Source organism: Leuciscus leuciscus (genome assembly GCF_965113295.1).
Source record: "Leuciscus leuciscus genome assembly, chromosome: 24".
In the NCBI taxonomy this organism is placed as follows: domain Eukaryota; kingdom Metazoa; phylum Chordata; class Actinopteri; order Cypriniformes; family Leuciscidae; genus Leuciscus; species Leuciscus leuciscus.
This window is the reverse complement of record NC_138723.1, coordinates 30,395,982-30,419,981: the sequence shown is the minus strand read 5'-3', so window position 1 is coordinate 30,419,981 and position 24,000 is coordinate 30,395,982. Positions and strand designations below refer to the sequence as shown.

The window sequence follows — 24,000 nt, the reverse complement described above, 5'->3', positions numbered from 1 at the left end:
AAAGTTTCTAACTAAAAACACACACACAGAACAGCTGAGTATCTCTATTACGGCGTGTGCTGGAAGGGGTGGCATGCTCTGGATGTCTCTCAGTGTGAGAACACTCTTGTTGTTTTGTTGGATTTTCATATTTGACCAAAACTCCCCCAAACCCTGTAGCCAATCGAATGCATGCCTTCCTGTTTATTGTGCCCCCGTCACGCTCTTGGCATTTGCTGGGTGGAGGAATCCACACTGCGGGGATAGTTTATCAGTTCTCTTCATTCTTCCAAAACAACCCAGTGGCGTTCAGAGGCAGAAGACCGTTTCGTTTTACTCCCAACACCAGCCGCGAGTGAAACAAACAGCCTCGTCCACCACTGAGCACTTTTACACATACTGAACACCGCTCTGAGGGAAATGTGACCTAATGCAGTCTGTAACTTTGTTAAACTAGGAAAACAACTAGGTTTCTGAAGTAAACAAAGAGTCCTTGCCCCTGCAAAAGTTAGCAACTTTCCAAATTTCTGAATGGTTTCAAGGGCATTGCTAAGCTGGTGTAGGTGGTAAAGAATCAGTTTCTAAGGTATTCTTAGTGTTTACAAGGGCCTTGAAAAGTAAGCGACCCCCTAGCAAGGCCCAAGCAATCACAGAATACCTTTGCAACTAACAAGCAACCACTCAGAACACCCTAGCATCGCCCTAGAAACAACTGGTGAGTTTTGCAGAGGAAATGTCCATGATGTTGTGATCCCTAGATCTGTTCACTTAGTATATATTTAATTCAATGCATTTTTACGCTTATTGGACTATCAACTTTTAGAGGGTCCCATTCCTGGGTTTAGCTCCCATACTAGTTAGACAACTAAACCAGCAAATTAAGGTCTTTAGGATATAGGAACCTCTAATCAGGTGTATTGGAGAAGGTTGTAGCTAAACTCTGCAGGAATGCAGCCCTCAAGGAGAAGGATTTTGACAACTCTTGTCTATACCATGTGCAATACTTGAGCAAATTGTTAAAGGCATGCTTCATAAACGAAGTATTTGGCTAGACATTTAGCTGAGGCATGAGGAAATCAAATACATCCATTCCAGAATTGTTAACTACATCCAAATTGCTTCCTCAGGCTATTGATGTCTTTTAGCTGTATTTAATGAAAAACCAAATAGCATTGCCATCGTTCCCTCCGGTTGCACCGTAAATCCGCGAAAGCACCAATGCTTACCCTCTAATAGGAAGACAGCTTGCTTGCGGAAGATCTTGACCAGGGTATCGTCCAGGTCCACTTCCTGCAGTTTGGCGATCAGGTGCTCCTCGTTGCGGCACACCTTCTCTTGGGCGTACAGTCCGTCGGGCATGATTCTTTGCTGACCCAGTCCCATAAGGGCCGTTTCCACCGCCAGGGCAAGGTATGATTCACCCTCCTCCAGGAATCGGCGCGTGGATGGAAACAAGTGCAGCTCGCTGTGCTTGCTCGAGCTCATTGTGCTGGCTGCAGAGGGCGAGAAACAGAAAGCAAGTAAGAAACTGGGAGGTGGTGACACCTCCAGAGTTAACCACTATAGTGAGACCTTCCTCCCAGGCACTGGTTCTTAGACAGGTCTTGTCGTATAATGAGGCACCAGAGAGGAACTCTGCCTAGTCTAATGAAGCAGCTCAGCCGGATAGGGCATAAGGCAAGGCATGCTCAATTAGGCTCCTGAGTGACTGAGGTAATACACTGTACCCTGGATTCGCAAATGCATTGGATAGTTCATGCATCGCATTCATATCTGTGAGATGGTGCGAAATGCTGTTGGATATGACGAGGCTCAGGCTGTATTTAGAAACTAGGAGAGAAAGAGAGACAGACAGACAGGCTGAGCCCTTGCTCTTCACTCTTCACTGATCTCAAACTATGTGGTCGCCAACTCCGATGTGCAGCTCTGAGCCTCGCAATCCTTCCAACCAATTCCGCACCGAATCCAGCTTTTTAATTGGCTGCAATGGAGTCGATTGGAAAGGCTGTTTTTTGTGCTGAGGATTGGTCCCTTATCCAATCAAAAGTCTGTATTTAGTGCGGAGGGATCAACATCTCAGCCAATTAAAAGGCTGAATATGGTGCTAAGGATTGACGCCTCAACCAGTCTCTCAACTGGCATTGAGAAACTTATCCTTAGCACCAAATCCAGCCTTATAATTTGCTGAGAAGTCAGTCTTTCTGCACCAAATCCAGTCTTAATGGGTGTGAGGAACTGATCCACACCAAATTCAGTCTTCTAATTTATTAAGAGGTTAATCCATAAGTACCAAATCCACCTTGTTGATTGATTAAAAAGGCTGGATTTTTTGTGTGCTGAGGATTGGCCCTAATCAAAAGGCTAGTTTTAGTGCAAAGGGTTTGACCTCAGCCAATTAAAGGCTGGATTGAATCCTCAACCAGTGTTGATTGGCTATGAGTTCTTTTCACCAGTTTCTTTAACTGGCTGAGAGGTTAATCCCTCAGCACCAAATCCAGTCTTTTCATTGGCTGTGAGGAACCGATTTGGCGCTAAGGAGTCGTTCCCTTAGAACCAAATCTATCCTTTTGATTGGCTGCAATGGATTTGATGCCTCATCTTTTGATTGGCAGTGAGGAATTGAACCTAAAGACCAAGTCTACCTATCTGATTGGCTGGGTGTCATCGATCCCTCAGCACCAATTCCAAGCTTTTAATTGGACGTAACGAGTCATTCCCTCAGGTTTCTATAATTGAGATTCCACTATGCAAACACAGGGCTAAAATAAGATGCAATTTGAATGAAGGCCTAAAGATATGCTAAGATTAAAACAAGTTTCATAAAAGGAATTTTGAGCAAACCCCTCCTTTAAAACCTTGAAAGACACAGCAAAATGGCCATGTGTTAAAAAGCACATCAAAAAACCCTGGATTTCTGATCGTTCATGCCTTTATTATTTTAACAACAAAGTGAATCCAGGGCTCCATGTTCTTGGTTACACATTAATACCAATGGTGACTCATTTGGGGCTAATAATGAGAAGCATCATAATGTTTTAATGATGCCTCTTTGGACCTGTGCAGATGGCTCCGGGAGGATTTAATGTCCTAATCAAAAATGAGCGCGAAGAGGGAAGCTCGAGGCTTCACACCTTCTTTTTTTTCCTGCAATCCAACCACCAAATCTCTTTCTTTCTCCTTCACTAATAAACTCAAAAGTTCAAAGACAACCACAGAGATAGAGAAATAAAAGCCAGTGCTTTGGCTTAAGGGGAGCCTTGTCTACTCGTGGACTAACTGAACAGCCTCACTAGCAAGAAGCCCTAGACGGGAAGCTGGGGAATTAGGAGGGATACGTCAGGCAAGTTACGGCTCCTACATAGTCTACAGATCCACCGTCTACATATCCGGTGTCATGCAAAATCCTATCCCCATCAAAATCTCTTTTGGACCATAGGAACTCCTAATTAGGTATAAGTTTGTTTGCATGCACACTAGGCTAATGGCTCATTGGTGCCCATCTTGAGTTGGAGACGGGCGATCGCACCTACGCTTTTTGATGCCAATCAGAACGGGCATAAGCCCAAAGGCAACAATAACGTATAATTGCAGCACCATGTTCTCTGATTGTGATACAGTCATCTCTCCAATCAAAGCTCATGAATAAGAGATGCGAACAGAAAACATTAAAATTAAAAGTGCATTAAAAATGCAGCAGGGAAGAATAAAGTTACGACTTTTAGGCTCAGATAAAAGAGACTCACCCTTTACTCTTAATATATACCATATCTTTTTAATCAGATACCATATCTTTTTAATCAGAGTCTAAAGTAGAAGCATAAGTGAGGTTAGTTAGAGAGACAGCTGATCGGGTCCTACTACGGTGGTCTAAAAATGTGCGGAAAACTCCCATTGCAAATGGATGTTGTGTCAATAACAAAGCAAAAACTATGTTCCTTAATGTACATTTTACAGCCATGGAGCACATGGCACATGCTGTAATTGTATAAATATTACAGAGGACGCTTAAGATGCCTGACGCTTTAACAGGGTGTTAATAGGACTTGACAGTTTCAGCTAGTTTGTAAAAACACTGTAAATAACATGAATCATAAAGATTGTGATGTGCTACAGCATCTCGCGTCTCAGTACCTGAGAAATCTAGAAACCCTCCTTGCGAACCGTCTTCATCCCCGCGGCCTGTTTCCATCAGCGTGCTGAAGAGCGTCCCGATGGGGTCCAGAGGGTGTCCCACCCATCCTTCTAGATTAGTGATGGACGTCACCCCTTTATGAAGCAAATCTAGAGGGAGAAAACAATAAAAGGGTTTGTTTTTCAAAGGTAAACAAACAAACACTCTTTTTGACCTTGTGTTATCGTACCTTGTGTTATTGCAAAATAACCAAGATGGCGGACAATTTTTTTCAGAACTGTCATGCATTGATAGAAAGTAAAAATGCACAATTGCACTATTTTATGTGCTTATTAGGGTATTGAGTGGTTATTAAAATGACTCATGCTCTATTCATTCTAACAGTTGATTCTTGAATCACGTGAACTCCCAGAATGCATTGCAAAGAACTTTCATCCAAAAATGGAAGATGAATGGAGGGAAACTACAATTATATTTCATTTAATACAAAAACAAATACGTAATATATTGATAAAAACAGCATGCCTACCAATAGACAGTCTGACTTTGTGAGGCGATTTCCTAAAACATGCGTCTCTTGTGGATATCACTGCACTAGTGTTTTACATAAAGCCCAGGACCGGGCCATAGAGCCGCCTCATTTGAATAATATGAATTATGCGTGGGCACTTTCACCACAACAAGTAGTCATTTGCATTTAAATGCAATTGACCTGAGCCCTGCTGGGCACAAGTGGACATTCAGCTCTAGTGAAGAGCAGTGCTGCATGAAACCGTTACCTGGCCATTAGACACTGAGACACAGAGCACAGGCACACGCTGCTGAAAAGATAATTGGGTAACAATGCTACCATTTCTGGCCTTTTTGGCACTGTTAGTGATACAGATAACAGAAAAAGGACAGGAAATGATGGAGAGAAAATGCCAGATTCAAACTGCACGTGATTTGCATCAAAGTGCCTGCAAGACCTTCGTTTTCAACAAAAATAGGTGATTTCTGGCAACATGAGCGACTGCTGACAATGCAATGACGGTCTGTCAAGACAAAAAAAAAAACGTTTTACCATCTAACACCATGTCCTAACTGGACGTGATGCGATAAGATTCCAGTGACAAGCAATTTGTTAGTCCACTACGCCACTACGAGATGTGACAAAGCCAATCCAAAATCACAGCCAATCAGAAGAGAGTGTGGGCGGAGTCTCTCTGCAAGCGCAATGCACTCACAACAAAATCAATCAAAAACCACAGCCAATTAAAAGAGAGTGTGGGCGGAGTCTCTCTGCAAGCACAATGCACTCGCAACCAAATGGATTTATAATCAAATTCACAAATATGACACCATTTTAACACCATTAAAAATAAATACAGAGTGACTGAAACAATCTTTGCCATAGAACTTGTTCGTTCACAGTTTGAACGTTCTCCTTTTATTTTCAAAATCTGAGGTGAATTATCCATTATCCATAAAGGTGACGCAAAATGATATTCAAACTCACATCAAATAAACTAAATAAAGCTTATAATTAGTACCTGAGATTGTATATTGTTGTTCCAGCCACGACGTCGCAGAAATAGACGTTGTCACATCTGGTTACGGTGTAATATATCATGCAATATAACATTATACAGCATGTGCCATAAGCAGTGATGCGTCACAGCAACTACCAATAGGAACTCAGACATGGTCTCTCTCCTGTAGTCGAATGTTGGCAAGTTCATGTTAGCTCATGTTTCATTCTATAAGATTTGTCTCTTCCCACATACAGCAGTAATATTAAACGATGCATGGGAAACCGTGCCGCCAGTCTAAGGAAGTTCATGATAGGATGCATTATGCACTTCTGCAACTTATAATCAAACGCTTTCACCGACCGAATGTTCATTTTTAGCAAACATCCCAGTTTTGAACTCACCTTTCTTGTGGTTTCGGAAGAGCTCCAGCTGTTTCTGCTGCTGCCGGCGCAGGGTGTTGACGATGGCGATGGCCAATCGCAGTGCTTCCCGTGGGTAACCGTGAGATCTCAGTGCATCTACTCTGGCGCAGGCCGTAGGGACGTGTTCTGCCATTCAAAAAACATGCTTTAAAAACCTCAGACGAGCACAATAGAGAAACATATTCACCCGCACGCTAAAAATTAAAAATCCCTTTCATTTACAGTCAAACCAACATGTATTCAGACGCCTTCAACATTTCTCACATTATCACAGTTTATTCGCTATAGTTTAGAAAATGGGAATAAAATATGAGCAGAACTCAGTTGATATTTGACTGGTTTTGTCCGTCCTTCTGTTAGACTGTCTCACACATTGTTGAATATCTGTCAGCTGTTAAATTTAACTACACAATTAGATCAATTGGTCCCTAATTTTTATAAATTTTACTGGTAGTCCAATATATGAAGGGTATAATATGTCACAGTTTACTTTATTTTGCTCTCCTCACTTACATAAATGTACTATAGTGTCCTGCACACACTAGTAAAAAAATATACAAAAAATGATATCTGGTGTCTGAATAATTTTTGGTCTGACTGTAGTTAGAAACTCTCGTTCTCGCTCCGTATAAAGCCTCCATTCATTGCTTCTTTCCTTAAACTCGCTCTCCTTTTTTTTCCCTTAATGCTATAGAACTGCACAACACAAAGAGGCGAGTCAAGCGAACGTCTTTTTCCGCTCACCGTGCCACAGGGGCCAGCCGCGAGAGTCGAAGAGCGAATTTTCAGTGTTGTCATGGTAGCAGTAGTTGGTGTAGAGGTCGTCGTTGATAATGTGCTGTAAGTGGCTGTCTTGCCAGTGGAGATCGCATGCCTCGATGGCTCGTGTGAAAACCGTCCGGTGGGGCCGGGTGCCCAAATCTGAGGAAGAGGAGGAGGAGGAGGAGGAGAGACGGGGAAGAGAGAAAGGAAATTGCTCTGTCATTCTCAATGCTAGCTCTGAGAGCGAGGCCCGCGGGGGCCTGTCAGTCAGGGCCAAACAGTAAAACCTTCGGAAATAAGTCCGTAGATTAGTGCAGCGAGCTGACCTGTCATTCACGGGGGGTGCAGATACTGGCGTGACTGCTGCAAGGTGGCTCTACATACCACAGCCGGCTGATATAGCTATAATAAATCATTATATCAAGCCTTTTGGCAGTATTCCACATATACAGAAACTAAACAAGTGAAATTCCACGCAGGGACTTCGTATTTTTGAGTGATAACACCAATGAATCAGTGAATTCGATTTTTTAAATGTTTTTAAAAGAAGTCTCTTCTGCTCACCATGGCTAAATTTATTTTATTTTGTTGTTGTTGTAATAATTAGCTGCTCAAGAAACATTTCTCATCAATTAGAGCTGCACGATTCTGAGATTTTAGTGAGATTCTCCCACTATTCTGAACATCCAACTAAACAAATTGTAATTTACTACAGATTCTGCGAAAATGTAAAATTGCTGCAGTCCATTTAAAATGTTTAATCAGATTAAAAATTATCACTAAATTATTATTATTTTTAAATCGGGTGGAGTGAATGATTCAATGACTCACTCGTAAATAAAACAATTTTCCAGGATTCTTTGATGAATAGAAAGTTCAATTAACAGCATTTATTTGAAATGGAATCTTTTGTAACATTATAAATGTCTTGAATATCACATTTGATCAATTTAATGCATCCTTGCTGAATATAAAAATGTCTTCATTTTTCTACTGTCAACAAAACATATAAACCATATCATAAATATTTAATCTAATCTATTGCCGCACCTTAGTGCAAAATCTCTAATTAAATCGTAGACATTTATCCGACTAGTCTAGAGCCCATTCATACCCAAAATACCTTCGGAAAGGGGAAGTCATTTCTCAGCAATTACCTGTCTGGAGCATGAATATTTATAACAAAACACATAATAAAGTCTCCGCAGACGTTGTCGCCTCGGTATAAAAGACCTGACTAATCGAAAAGTTTCAATAGAGCTATCCCCCCCCCTCCGACCTGCCCCTCGCTTTTGCCCAGAGTTATGATTAGCACAGCAAGGACAAAAGCCAGGGAGGAAGTAGTGAACCGCTGTTATTAGGGGCATTCCATTAGTCACACAAAGCCTAATAAAAGGGGCGCACGGAGGCACGGTTGATTAAAACACCCACCATCATCATCACACACACACACACACGCTTACCTTGGTTGCCGTGAGCACCCTGAGGCAAGGCATTGGTTAAATTGGGCAGCTCGTTGCCGTGGTTACCGTCCTCCAAGGGACACACGTCCACACTGTTCCACTTCTTGAGCTGCCGAAGCCAAGCGGCCTTCTGCTCCGGCTTACAGTGGGGGTTCAGCACGATACACATCCACAAGGCACCTGGGAAACACACACAGCGTCAACACAAAGATATTAGGTTGGGTATCGTTCGCATTTTCAACATTCCCATTTCGATTCTGCTCATCAACGCTTGCACCGTGGAACCTGTTTCTCGAGCGCCAAACACTGTTGTCGTGTGGATGAGCGGCGGGAGTGTGTCGAGGGTTTTCTGTTAGAGCGGTGTCGTGTTAGCGGCCCCTAAGTTAATAACTAATGATCTTTGCGACGGAAGTGAATCAATCAAAACTAACTTTATCTGGACAATAACTTTATTCTAGAGCTGCTGTGAAGCCACAACAATCTCTGTTACTGTAATCTCCTATTATCACTGTAAAGCTGCTTTAATCAATCTATATTGTTAAAAGCGCTATATAAATGAAAGTTAGTTGACAGTTCCGATTCTTATCGACTCCTAATTTCAATTCCAATGAGAAAAAAAAAAAAACGTAGATATCATTCACATTTCGTCTTATTGCAAAACATTTAATTGTAGCTGAATATCATGAACCAAAATCAACAAGCTAAATAATGCTTATTTGCCTGTGGTTTAAAAACACCATAGAAAAACAACTAGACTAACTAATATAAGTTTCAAGCATTATTAAAGACAAGTAAACACTCAGTTATTAAAAAAGAACAAATTAATGCAACTGAACAATGATACGATTGAAATAAACAGTGTTTTAACACTTTCAGGTATTCAGGTTCAGAAACTGTAATCAAATGTAAAATAACACTGCGCTTTATAAATAAAATATACATTACAAATATAGTTACAAAAGTTATTCAGTCAAGAACGAGTGAATTTTATCAGTCTTTTGTTGTTTGATTAGTGTTATTATTGAGACGGCAGCTGCTGTCACTTTAAGAGTTGCCCAGTATAGTTACACACGTGTGCGAAGCGCAGAAAGTCTCGCGATTCAATGGTTTAAAGTCACATTGAAACGCTCACAAAGGAATCGATAAGAGGAATCGAAATTAATTTTAACAAGTATCCGATTCCTGACCTCAAGTATTTGATTTTCGATTCCCAAACCTACACAAAGGACCAATAGAGAAATACGATCTAGGCTTCATTAACTTCATAAAGTCTGACAGTCGACAGATAAATAGGTCAGCTGACCGCTCGACTGAACGCAGACAAACGACCTCCGTGTGTACTGTACCCTTAAGACGAGCTCGTCCAATCACGTCGTTCCGCTCTACTTTCAGTTTGATGGTAATAAGGTAATCCTGAGACACAGCAATTTCTCAGAATTAGCATCATATATTTTTGCTCATGCTTAATGAAGTTGACAAGGAACTGAATGCAATTCTTGTGATTGGATGAATAACCAGATATGAATCAGATTTTTGATTTTTTCACTAATGAGAAGTAGTGCTGTGATGTAACTTCCTACATATCCATCCATCCATCCATCCATCCATCTCCAGCTCTGTCCATCCATCCATCCATCCATCTCTCTCGCTCTCCCTCTCTTTCTCTCTCTCTCTCTATATATATATATAGAGAGAGATCTATCTATCTATCTATCTATCTATCTATCTATCTATCTATCTATCTATCTATCTATCTATCTATCTATCTATCTATCTATCTATCTATCTATCTATCTATCTATCTCCCTCTCTCCATCCATCATCTCTATCTCTATCCATCCATCCATCCTTCCATATCTGTATCCATCAGATATGCCATATCCATCTATCTCTCTATCCGTCCATCTATATCTATCTATCCAACCATCGATCTCTCTATATTATCTATCCCTCTATCTCCACATCCATCCATCTCTATCTATCCATCCTTCCTTATATCCATCCATCCTTCCATATCTGTATCTATATCTATCCATCTATCAATCTTTATCCATCCATACCTATCTATATATCCATCCATCTCTATCCATCCATTCATCCATCTCTATATCTGTATCTATATCGGTCCATCTATAGCCATTCATCCATCATCCCTCTCTCTTTCACTCTCTCTATCTCTCCATCAATCTCTATCTCTACCCATCCATCTCTATACATCCATCCCTCTTTCCATCCCTCCCTGTATCTATATCTATCCATTTTTATCCATCTATATTTCCATCTATATCTGTCCGTCCGTCCGTCCATCCATCCCTCTTTCCATCTATATCTCTATCCATCTCTATATCTCTTCAGGTTCAGGAATTGTGTAAGCTGGCGGTATTATTGCCCTATCTCAGAAAAATATAGGCAAAAATGAATGTGTGTTAGTTCAAATGGCAGCAACCATTTGTACTGACATAAAAAGAGAGAGAAAACCACTTCTGTTATTTGCAGTAATCTCATAAATCTGCTGATTAATCTGTCTGGCTGATATATAGGTTGATCGGTGGCAAAAATTACGGCAAGCCAATGAAGTCTCTACTCTATAAATAAACCAAATGCTCACAAATCCCGATTTGAAAAATAAATAAAAGTAAGTAAGATGACATCCATCCAGAAATACAGGCCACTTTCACGCCAAAGAAGTTGAGCATAAAGGCCGGATCGATACGCATACGTCCCTCACCGGGAAAAGCTGCCGACCGTCACCGGGAGCAGCCGAAACCCACGAGGTTCATTTCTCCTCTAATTCATCCCATTGGCTGCGTTAGGCAGTGATGTATGGAGCCTGACGCGAGCGCCACGCCATGCGGAGTGTGTATGATGCTTTAATCACTCCCAGAGTGCTTCACAATGACACACTGAGAATACCTGCTAGACCTAGCTGAGCGAACGAGAGAGCGAGAGAGAGAGAGAGAGAGAGAGAGGGATGGAGGAGGGGAGGAGGAGAAAACAACGAGATGGGGAGAGAAATGAAGGGAGCGGGAGAGACAAATGTATGATGGCAGGAGAGGAATTAGATAGCGACGAGAGAAAAGAGGGGAAGACAAAGGAGGAGAGAGAGAGAGATGTGAGGAAATCTGGAAGAACACGGGAAGCTCGCGGGGGGATGGGACGGAGTCTCGGCTCTTTGTTTGGGCATGAAGGACAACAGACGTGGAAAAGAGACGGGAAATATGCAGATCTCAGAGACTTTCAGAGACAGGAGTAGGGTTAGAAATCAACAAGCAAGTATTACGGGAATCACAGTGCAAAGGGTTTTGTTTGCTGGGAAACAATAATGTAATGTGGAAGTTTTTGTACTGGAAAATTATTAAAAAAAATGTATATAATATGATACAATATAATATATAGATGCACAAGTATATATATGTATGTGTGTGTGTGTGTGTGTGTGTGTGTGTGTGTGTGTGTGTGTGTGTGTGTATGTATGTATGTATGTGTGTGTGTGTGTGTGTGTGTATGTATGTGTGTATGTATGTATGTGTGTATGTATGTATATATATATATGGCAAAATCTATTCAGTAGGACTATTACAGAAAACCCTATTTTTATGAATTCATGACGCTTGGTTCTGGAACACTAATATGTGAAGTACAATAAGACGTCCATTTCAATGTCTTCACTGGTTTCACACAACAACAAACAAACATCATCCACACAACTCGTTTATTCCGATTCATGAGCGAATGAATCTTGTGAATCGGTTCGTTTAAATGACTCACGAGTCGAGTTAACAACACACATCCAGAGTTCCCTTCTGAATGCTACACTATTTATGTTAAAAGATTTTTTTTAGGCTATCTTTGAGTCATTTACAAGAATCTATACCAAAATTGCTTCACCCACTTTTCAGTTTCTGATAATTTGCTGATAACTAGTTAGTGAACATTCTTAGATGATCTCCAGTGAAGGGATTTTTGCTTCCATGACACACATAAACCAACCGGAACCATTAAATGGAAACGAGAATCAGTCAAAAACGGTCATCATCCCTAGAAAAGAGCAAACAAATCTGTGATAAACAAGTCAGTAATACAGACAAAACAAGACTGCAAATAAGACACAATAAAAACACTTCAAAGTGGATGTTATGGCTAAACCGAAGCAGAACTCCTGCGCGAACCAATCCTCACATCGTCTGTCCATTACTGCTCGTAAACCGCAAGCTGAAACCGTTACGGCAGCTGTAATTCATTACGACGCTACATGCTAATCAAGACGCCGCTGGCTATTTAGCCCACCATTGTCTTAAACTTGCTGGCTATTCGGCTTTGTGTTTGGACAATGTGAAGGATTAGCACTCGCTAGTGTAATTCTGTCAGCTGAGAGAAGTCGTGGCCTAATTTCCAGCCTCCTCCGTCACACGTAACCTAGATGAAGAGGAGTCGCTTTCAGCACACAGGCCCCTGTGCCCAGATTAATTAAAACAATATTGAGCTTAGCCGAATAAATTCTTACACACACACACACACACACACAGACTGATGGAGTCCCTCCCCCTCACTCTGACCGGGTCTTTCACGGCGTAATTTGAGCTTTCACTCCCAATCTCATCCCTGCTGTCAGCGCCTGTGTCGAGCCCAGAGCATCCCATGATCCTCTCTCTCAGGAACACACATTCAGGAACACAGACACGTTCAGGAACACAGGAACACACATTCAGGAACACAGACACATTCAGGAACACAGGAACACACATTCAGGAACACAGACACGTTCAGGAACACAGGAACACACATTCAGGAACGCACATTCAGGAACACACATTCAGGAACACAGGAACACACATTCAGGAACGCACATTCAGGAACACAGGAACACACATTCAGGAACACAGGAACGCACATTCAGGAACGCACATTCAGGAACACAGACACGTTCAGGAACACAGGAACGCACATTCAGGAACACAGGAACACACATTCAGGAACACAGGAACACACATTCAGGAACGCACATTCAGGAACACAGGAACACACATTCAGGAACACACATTCAGGAACACAGACACATTCAGGAACACAGGAACACACATTCAGGAACAAAGACACGTTCAGGAACACAGGAACACACATTCAGGAACACACATTCAGGAACACAGGAACACACATTCAGGAACACAGGAACACACATTCAGGAACACACATTCAGGAACACAGGAACACACATTCAGGAACACAGGAACACACATTCAGGAACACACATTCAGGAACACAGGAACGCACATTCAGGAACACAGGAACACACATTCAGGAACACACATTCAGGAACACAGACACATTCAGGAACACAGGAACACACATTCAGGAACAAAGACACGTTCAGGAACACAGGAACACACATTCAGGAACACACGTTCAGGAACACAGGAACACACATTCAGGAACACAGGAACACACATTCAGGAACACAGGAACACACATTCAGGAACACAGGAACACACATTCAGGAACGCACATTCAGGAACACAGGAACACACATTCAGGAACACAGGAACACACATTCAGGAACACAGACACATTCAGGAACACAGGAACACACATTCAGGAACAAAGACACGTTCAGGAACACACATTCAGGAACGCACATTCAGGAACACAGACACGTTCAGGAACACAGGAACGCACATTCAGGAACACAGGAACACACATTCAGGAACACACATTCAGGAACACAGACACATTCAGGAACGCACATTCAGGAACACAGACACGTTCAGGAACACAGGAACGCACATTCAGGAACACAGGAACACACATTCAGGAACACACATTCAGGAACACAGGAACACACATTCAGGAACACAGGAACACACATTCAGGAACACAGGAACACACATTCAGGAACACAGGAACACACATTCAGGAACACAGACACATTCAGGAACACAGGAACACACATTCAGGAACAAAGACACGTTCAGGAACACAGGAACACACATTCAGGAACGCACATTCAGGAACACAGACACGTTCAGGAACACAGGAACGCACATTCAGGAACACAGGAACACACATTCAGGAACACAGGAACACACATTCAGGAACGCACATTCAGGAACACAGGAACACACATTCAGGAACACAGGAACACACATTCAGGAACACACATTCAGGAACACACATTCAGGAACACACATTCAGGAACACACATTCAGGAACACACATTCAGGAACACACATTCAGGAACACACATTCAGGAACACACATTCAGGAACACACATTCAGGAACACACATTCAGGAACGCACATTCAGGAACACACATTCAGGAACGCACATTCAGGAACGCACATTCAGGAACACAGGAACACACATTCAGGAACACAGGAACACACGTTCAGGAACACACATTCAGGAACACAGGAACACACATTCAGGAACACAGGAACACACGTTCAGGAACACACGTTCAGGAACACACGTTCAGGAACACACGTTCAGGAACACACGTTCAGGAACACACGTTCAGGAACACACGTTCAGGAACACACGTTCAGGAACACACATTCAGGAACACAGACACATTCAGGAACAGTGAACGCTCCAACAATATGGGGATTTCTAAGAGGCCGACAGCAGCACCACAATAATAATAACAATAATAACAACAACAACAACAACAACAACAACATTAAATCATTAAAATTATAAAATATAATACAATACAACACAATAAAATAAAATAAAATAAAATAAAATACAATATAATATATAATGAAAATTATTATTATTTCCATTATATTATATTATTTTTTCCTTTATTTAACCAGGAGAATATATTATGTTATAAATTTGATTATTATTCCCAGCAGAAATCATTAATATAATTAACATAATATAATATATGAAATAGTATTCACATTATTATTATTATTATTACTATTACTACTAAACTATTCTTATTATTATTATTATTATTAGTTATTAATAATAATCTCCAAAAATCATAATAATATTAACACACACACACCCACAGACATTTTAAATGTATAATATATACATTTTAATTTGTTTCATATATTTTACGAGCAAAAAACTTTGCACCTATATTGTGTTGTAATTTTCATCAACGTCTGCACTTCTATAACGCTTAGTATCACAAGACGTCAATTCTCGACGTCCTTACTGGTTTCACACTCTCTCACACACACACACACACACACACACAACATCGACACAACTACTGACGTCTGATCCGTGAGTGAATGACTGTAATGAGTGCATAAACATATTCAACGCTCAAGCTGTATGGGGGTTTCCATGGGGCCGGCGGCGATATATACGGCGACTGCCACTAGCGGCACCGAACATAATTGCTAAAACACTGAATAAAAGCGATCCGAGACCTGCCTGATGCAAGAGAGCCTTTGTTCCTCAACAAAAGCGACCCGCTCACAGCGAAAGACGGATGGAGGAAGAGACAGAGTGAAGGATGCTGGGAGGAGCGAGCGTATAAATCTGTGCTGTAATCTTCCTCTCACACTCGCTGGCAGCTCCTCATCCTCAGACTACCTGACCGCCGGTGTCAGATTAAGTGTCCGGGATTTAATGAAATGGTCTTCGCATTATCGCGCCTGTCAGGGAGGAAGAGGAGGGGGAGCCTTCATAACGAAGGCCTCTCCAATTACGCCAGGGCTTAGAGGGCCTGACAGGCGTAATGATTCATCTGAGAGAGAGAGAGAGAGAGAGAGAGAGAGAGAGAGAGAGAGAGAGACCCTCAGATCTCTCTCTCCTCCTCTTTAATGAACCTGGTCCCTTCACCAGTTCTTCAGCTCTCGAAGAGGAGGAGCACACCTGGAACAACTGTTCAGTGATCGCTTCATATACTGCAGTCTGAACACAGAAATACTGCGGGTTAAAGTCAGCTTCAAATCCGTCCTTTCTTCTCTATTGTGACGTGTATACGAGTGAAGCACTTCGCAAACAAGAACAAATGTGGGCGGGGCTTGATTGTGCCTGTGGGGAATTGATTGGATGGTTGTGGTTTGCTATTGGCTGATCTCATGTGAGTGACAGGTTGCCCCGCCCACATCACCAGAGAAGAGAAGCTGCATTTTTGCAGGATAATAATAATAATAATAATAATAATAATAATAAATTATATTACAATATAATTTTATATAAGTACTACTGTTAAATAATAATAATAATAATAAAATGAACAACTAGACTAATTTTATGGTAATTTTATTTAATATAACTGTTTGCTTCCCATCTATTCTTGGGGTCTTTTCACTGTTTTCAAATTGATCCTAAATATTACATAAAGTGAAGGTCCAGTGCATGCTTTGCTTCACACATCAGTCAGCGTCTCTCATCCTGTCTAAGTCAGCCGTTCTTAGCCAAATTAATCAGTAAACCAGACCAGAATAATCTGGGATACACAATCCATATTGCAAACTGCATTTCCCTTAATTCAGCGGGACTCAACATTACTAGTGTGTAGGACTGGTGTTGGTTGTGAGGCCCTATCCAGGGGCCACTCGTTAAACAGCCAACTTCCCTTCTGTGACACAAAGGGCCTCTCTTCCCCTTCTGCAGCCTCTCCTCATCCTCCATCAAACACACAGAGGCCTCACAGCGCACAAACGCCCGCTAATCTTCTTCAACCCCGCAAATTCCTTGTCGTCGCACCGTCAGCTCGGAAACAAAAGCATCAACCCTCCAAAACTCCGGCTCTTAAAGCTTTCAAACAGCTCTTTGCCTGAACGCATAGAGATATGAAAGCACACGAGGCTGCATCAAACATACAGTAAACACAGTGAAATATTATTAGAATGTTAATCAGCTGTTTTCTATGTGAATATATTGTAAAGTGTAATTTATTCCTGTGATCAAAGCTGAATTTACTCCAGTCTTCAGTGTCACATGATCCTTCAGAAATCATTCTAATATGATGATTTGATGATCAAGAAACATTTATGATTATTATCAATGTTGAAAAATGTTTGTGGAAACAGTGATACATTTTATTTTTCTGGATTCTTTGATTAATAGAAAGTTCTAAAGAACCGCATTTATTTGAAATAGAATCTTTTGTAACATTATAAATGTCTTTATCACTTTTGATCAATTTAATGTGTCCCTGATGAATAAAAGTATTAATTTCTTTTTTTTTTTATTAACAAAAAACTTTCTGCTGACCCAAAACTTTTGAAAGTTAGTGTAAATGCTTTTAACGTGATGTAAAAACCTTGTTTCCGTCACAGAATAAAAAAATAAAAAAGGTAATTCCTTTATTCTCAGAATTGTGAGTTATAAAGTCAGAATTGTGAGTTATAAAGACAGAATTGTGTGATATAAAGTCAGAATTGTGAGTTATAAAGTCAGAATTGCGAGTTATAAAGTCAGAATTGTGAGTTATAAAGACAGAATTGTGTGATATAAAGTCAGAATTGTGAGTTATAAAGTCAGAATTGTGTGATATAAAGACAGAATTGTGTGATATAAAGTCAGAATTGTGAGTTATAAAGTCAGAATTGTGAGTTAAAGTCAGAATTGTGAGTTATAAAGTCAGAATTGTGAGTTATAAAGTCAGAATTGTGAGTTATAAAGTCAGAATTGTGTGATATAAAGTCAGAATTGCGAGTTATAAAGTCAGAATTGTGAGATATAAAGTCAGAATTGTGAGTTATAAAGTCAGAATTGTGAGTTATAAAGTCAGAATTGTGAGTTATAAAGTCAGAATTGTGAGTTATAAAGTCAGAATTGTGAGTTATAAAGTCAGAATTGCGAGTTATAAAGTCAGAATTGCGAGTTATAAAGTCAGAATTGCGAGATATAAAGTCGCAATTATCTTTTAAAATGTTTTATTCTGAGGCAGAAACAAGCTTCCATATTTAGCAGTAGATGTAGTAGTAGTAGTTTACAATAATACTGAGAAAAAAAGCATTTGTGCCACATTCCGAATTGCGTTTGGCCACATTTCATCGCATAAGATCAAGCTCGACTAGCGTACTTGCATAAGTCATCTCATGGAATGGCTTGAACGCAGCGTCAGTCTAGTGTTTATCTCCCGCTCTGCTTCTGAGCTCGGCACCGGGGACCTGAACGCCAGCAATTGTGCCCACATCCGCCCAGTGCCAAGGCAAAATTGATGAAACATCACAGGATTTGAGAATTGGCAGGCTAGCATGATGTGGCGAGCCAGTCACAATTAAAATGATTACACGTCCTTCCAATTTTCACCACTTTCATTCCAATAGTGCTGATAGCAGGAGATTGAGATGGAAAGGCGGAAAAAGCATGATATATTCCTTGTATATAATATGCTAGGTGGATTGAATGGCAGTAAAACAACATTTGTTGTTGGCTCTGAGCGTTTTGATCCAGTTACAGTAATTGAAGCAATAGACGCAGCACTTCGGAAACGGGCTAAAGTGCGCCGACGGTTTCTAGTGGTCGTGTCTGCTGGTGTGCTTACCACAGTATATTTCAGACGGAAACACCCGAGAGGGTTTTAAGAGGGAAAAGAATATGCAATATTGATCAAGAGCAAAAGCTACGAATATGCAATCTGGCAACTGCAGTCTCCTCTAAATGGCCGTCCTCAGAGACTCAGGTGGATTTTAAACAGAGATCCGCACAGACGCTGAGTGCAGGGCAGACGGACTCTAAAAACACGCCTGACCGAGAAACAACAACCGACTCACACAGACCGACATGCATTCTAGTCTTAAAGGAGTCCTATTCTGCTTTCTTTAGTGTGTAATGTTGCTGTTTGAGCATGAGAAAGCTCCAGTTCTTCTCTATATCAGTGTCAGTGTTCCGTTGTAGTCTTGAGTTTCTTCCGGGAACGAACACATCACAATATTCCTCATTTAAATAATTAATACGCAGAATAAAGGGGCGGGGCCTGGTTGAGTTAGTCAGTAGTGTGTTAAACTGGTGGTTATGGTAAGGGGCGGGACATTTCCCAAACACACTCGAAGCGCTCGACCAATCACAACACACTGCTCCAGCCGACCAATCAGAGCACAGTGTGCTTTTCAGAAGGAGGGGCTTCACAGAGACAGGAACTAAACAGAGCGTTACTGACAGACTGGGAAGAGAGGAGCTGCAACAATGGAGAATATGAGGAAAATAATCAACATTCAAGCAGGAAAACCTGTTCTAGTAGAGGCTGAAAACAACATCAAGACTTAAAGTCCCCCTGTAGTCAATCATTTTATCCCTTAAAACTCACCTTTGATCACCAAAATTACATATTTAAACGTTTTTTCCTTGAAAAACGAATTCTTCATGCCTTAAAATATCTAGAATGTAACTCGACACCCTTGCCTCATTTAGTATGCGCGGTTCTATGAATATGCAAATGAGCCCCGCCTCCACTCACTCACTCAGCTCAGAGATCCGCTGGTTGACAATCACACGTTGATCTGATTGGTTACAAGGTAGTTTGTGACGTCAGAAACACCAGCGATTTCAAAGCGTGTTTTTGAGACTGTCTTTGGTTCACTGCAGTTTTAAGGAGAAAATACTCAGCAATGCTGTCGACTTATGAATTTACACATGGTTTGTCTTAAAGCATATTAAAAACACCACATGGACACATAAACAACATTAAAAGCTTGATTTTCACCACAGGGGGGCTTTAATGATACTGCACTTTAAATACTGTCTGTGTGGAAGAAAGAGCAAACGCCAGTGTTGTTCTCACCTAACTCGTCCCACAGCTGCCGGTATTTGTCCGTCATGGTGGTTCCCTGCTGCCGCCACAGAGCCAGCCGCGGGTCGGCCATGAACTGCTCCGTGATCAGCGTTAGCATGCGAGCGCCGTTCGAGTCCCGCATCTTCAGCATCTCCCGTACCTGAAGCACACGTGCAAACGCACACGGAAGATTTAAACACATGCACCATCCTGAGGAAAATACTAAACCTGACACTGTTTCCAAACCAGACATTCTGCAATTTCAATGTTTATCTGTTTTTGTTCTAAATAGCCACAAATGCATGGAATCAGTCTCTTCTGCTCACCAAAATTGCATTTATTTGATCAAAAATACAGTAAAAACAGTGAAATATTATTACAATGTTAAAACAGCTGTTTTCTATGTGAATATATAGTAAAGTGTAATTTATTCCTGTGATCAAAGCTGAATTTTCAGCATCATTACTCCAGTCTTCAGTGTCACATGATCCTTCAGAAATCATTCTAATAAGATTTGATGCTCAAGAAACATTTATGATTATTATGAATGTTGAAAACATTCGTGCTGCTTCATATTTGAGGAAACTGTGACAAATTTGATGAATAGAAAGTTCAAAAGAACAGCATTTATTTGAAATAAAAAAAATTAACATTATAAATGCCATTTTTGATCAATTTAATGCATCTTTGCTGAATAATTTTTTTTTTTTCAACTGACCCCAGACTTTAAAAAAAGCAAGAGTAGCTCCTCCCACAGTGAAATCTCATTGGTTCAAAGTTCCACTCAACATGAATTTTTTTCCTAATGGCAGTGATTTTGTAGCTTTTTACAGTATTTTGCTTGCAAATAGAACAATATTTTGCATCACGCTTGATGTAAGAGATCAACCGGACAGAACGCATTGAATTTTCTTCAAATGTACTGGGTATGTTTATCCTATCAGGCTGAAACTTTCAGCATTACATGTAGTTTATCACTTAAAATGCTAATGCAGTGATGTGGAAAAGGGAAGATCATCACAAGCAAGTCCTCATGTTTAAGAGGAGCTTCACCCCACCTTTGAAAACAGGAGATTGAGCTGTTTTCCCGAGCCGTGGTATCCACCCTGGGAGAGGAAGAGTTTGACCTGCTCCTGGACCTGCTCCTCGTCCAAGTGCCAGCAGTTCTCGTCGTCCACGCTGGCCCCCGCTGTGGGGTCCGGGGCCCCTGAGGCAGAAAAACACAACCAGGCGATCAGTGAACGGTGTTTCAATTAAAACTGATGATCAAACTTACTAAAACCCCATAAGATGAGAACGAAAAATCAAAGCCAGAGAATCTATCAGCACAAAATCTTCAATGCATTTAATACAGAGCGTTTAAGGAACTCTAAAGATTATACTTTTGTCCATGTTCATCTTTCTTTAGTGTGTAATGTTGCTGTTTGAGCATGAAACATATCTATATATAGAATCTTCTCTATATCAGTGTTTCTGAACTCCCTGAAACGCCTCCATTGTAGTCGTGAGTTTCTTCCGGGAACGAACACGTCACAATATTCTTCATTTAAATAATTAATACGCAGAATAAAGGGGCGGGGCCTGGTTGAGTTAGTTAGTAGTGTGTTAAACTGGTGGTTATGGTAAGGGGCGGGACATTTCCCAAACACACTCGAAGCGCTCGGCCAATCACAACACACTGATCCAGCCGACCAATCAGAGCACAGTGTGCTTTTCAGAAGGAGGGGCTTCATAGAGACAGGAAGTAAACAGAGCGTTACTGACAGACTGGGAAGAGAGGAGCCGCAACAATGGAGAATATGAGGAGAATAATCAACATTCAAGCAGGAAAACCTGTTCTAGTAGAGCCTGAAAACATCGGCAGGGCGGCATTACAGGTCGCCTTTAATGCGATGCAGAAGCTGGTCTAAAATCGCACACTTGCAGGGAAAGAAAACCCCCGAACCCCAAACAACGGCTGAAGTCGACAATGCTGAGGGTCTATAGTAAAGATTTATTAGATGCCACATCAAACCAACTTCCTGCATTCCAGCCGTGACCTCACACTGATGAAAGCACTTCCTTTTCCCCCCGTTCTGCAGTGTGCCGACGTTTTTTCCCCCTATAATTGGCACATCCGCTTTAGATTTCCCCTTCCCGACAAAAGTGAAATATAATATGACCATTGTGCCTAATGCCGAAACGATAAGAGACTATAAGAGTCTTTCTTTCCCTTTGGATTGATGTCATCAGGCTCTGGGACCGACAGCTCCAGGCCGATGCATAGATCAGAATGCTAATGGAAATGTGCACGCACTTTACCAACATCAGCCAAACTTTTTGAAAAATAGGCTTTTGTTTGCCATTTTCCCCACAAAAAAAAGCTTAATTTACTACGTTCATTAACAAACTCCCTCCTGAGTCAAGATGTGTCAAATCAAGATGCAAGAACATCTTAAAGACGATATCTTCATGGCTGTGATGCCACTATTGTGAGCTAATTAACATATTACTATATTTACAGGCATCCTGTGTAACATATGGAAAAATGGCTAATCAAATGTCAGTAACATACAGAAATCCTAAAGGAGCCGCAGCAAAAACAGCTCGTTTAATTCTAGGAGTCAGAAATGCAAATTTAAATAAATAAATAAATAAATAAAATGCTCCTAGGAATAAAAATATGCTACAAATACAGAATATAGCCCCTCCCATGAAACTCTGCATTTTAAATAATTAGGCTTTATTTTTTGTAATTAGGACCAGTTTTCCTATAGAAGATTTAAAACTAAAACTAAAATATTAAAATAAAATAAAGATTTAAAAAAAATATATAAAATAAAAATGTGGGGGAAAAAAACTAAACTAAAAAAAAACTAATAAATAAAAAACAAAACATTTTACATAACAGAAAATCTATTCTAAACTCAACATAAAAAATAAAATAAAAAATGAAAGAGACAAAACAGCATATTAACTACAGTGACCAATATAAATATATAATCTGTAACACTTTACAATAAGGTTTCATTTGTTCACACTAGTTAATGAATGATCTAACATGAGCTAACTATCAATATATTTATAACAGCATTTATTACACTTTGTTAATGTTAATTGATAAAACAGCTGTTCATTGTGTGTTCATGTTAGTTCACAGTGCATTAACTAATGTTAACAAATACAACCTTTGATTTTAATAATGTATTAGTAAATGTTGAAATTAACAAAGATGAATAAATGCTGTTGAAGTATTGTTCATAGTTATTTCATGTTAACTAATGAAACCTTATAGTTACCATATAATCATATATTTGATGTTTTCATTGTTAATTTTTTCATTTGTAATACAGTCAAACCAACATGTATTCAGACACCTTCAACATTTCTCACATTATCACAGTTTATTCACTATAGTTTAGAAAATGGTAATAAAATATGAGCAGAACTCAGTTGATATTTGACTGGTTTTGTCCGTCCTTCTGTTAGACTGTCTCACACATGAATTATGTTGAATATCTGTCAGCTGTTAAATTTAACTACACAATTAGATAATACCAGTTTAGCTCAACCAATCACCAAGCAATGCTTCATTTTGTTCAGTCTGTGTGTAAAAAGAGCATTAGCAATTAAAGACAAAACACTTCAGCAAAACATGATCAGCTCAAAGTGTCGAAATCATTTTTGCTCCCAAATTTTTTATACATTTTACTAGTAGTCACTGTATGAAGAATATTAGTGTATAATATGTCACAGTTTACTTTATTTTGCTCTCCTCACTTACATAAATTAACTATAGTGTGTAAAAAAAAAATATCTGGTGTTTATCTGGTAATAATTTTGGGTTTGACTGTACATATATATTATACAGTACAGGTCAAAAGTTTGGACACATTACTATTTTTAATGTTTTTGAAAGAAGTTTCTTCTGCTCATCAAGCCTGCATTTATTTGATCAAAAATACAGAAAAAAACTGTAATATTGTGATATATTATTACAACTTAAAATAATAGTTTTCTATTTGAATATACTTTAAAAAAAAAATTATTTCT

The 24,000-nt window shown here is 40.1% G+C and overlaps 1 protein-coding gene across 1 annotated transcript in view; it reads right to left on the bottom strand.

The window, feature by feature from the left end:
• LOC309489748 (zinc finger SWIM domain-containing protein 6) overlaps positions 1-24,000 on the bottom strand; it is an 84,013-nt gene that overhangs the window by 14,211 nt on the left and 45,802 nt on the right. The window contains exons 3-9 of the mRNA XM_082158615.1: positions 21,027-21,175; positions 19,978-20,128; positions 8,273-8,452; positions 6,792-6,968; positions 6,027-6,173; positions 4,111-4,260; positions 1,206-1,472 (exon numbers count right to left, since the gene is read on the bottom strand). Coding sequence (XP_082014741.1) covers positions 1,206-1,472; positions 4,111-4,260; positions 6,027-6,173; positions 6,792-6,968; positions 8,273-8,452; positions 19,978-20,128; positions 21,027-21,175 — 1,221 coding nt within the window. The remainder of the gene's footprint in view (positions 1-1,205; positions 1,473-4,110; positions 4,261-6,026; positions 6,174-6,791; positions 6,969-8,272; positions 8,453-19,977; positions 20,129-21,026; positions 21,176-24,000) is intronic.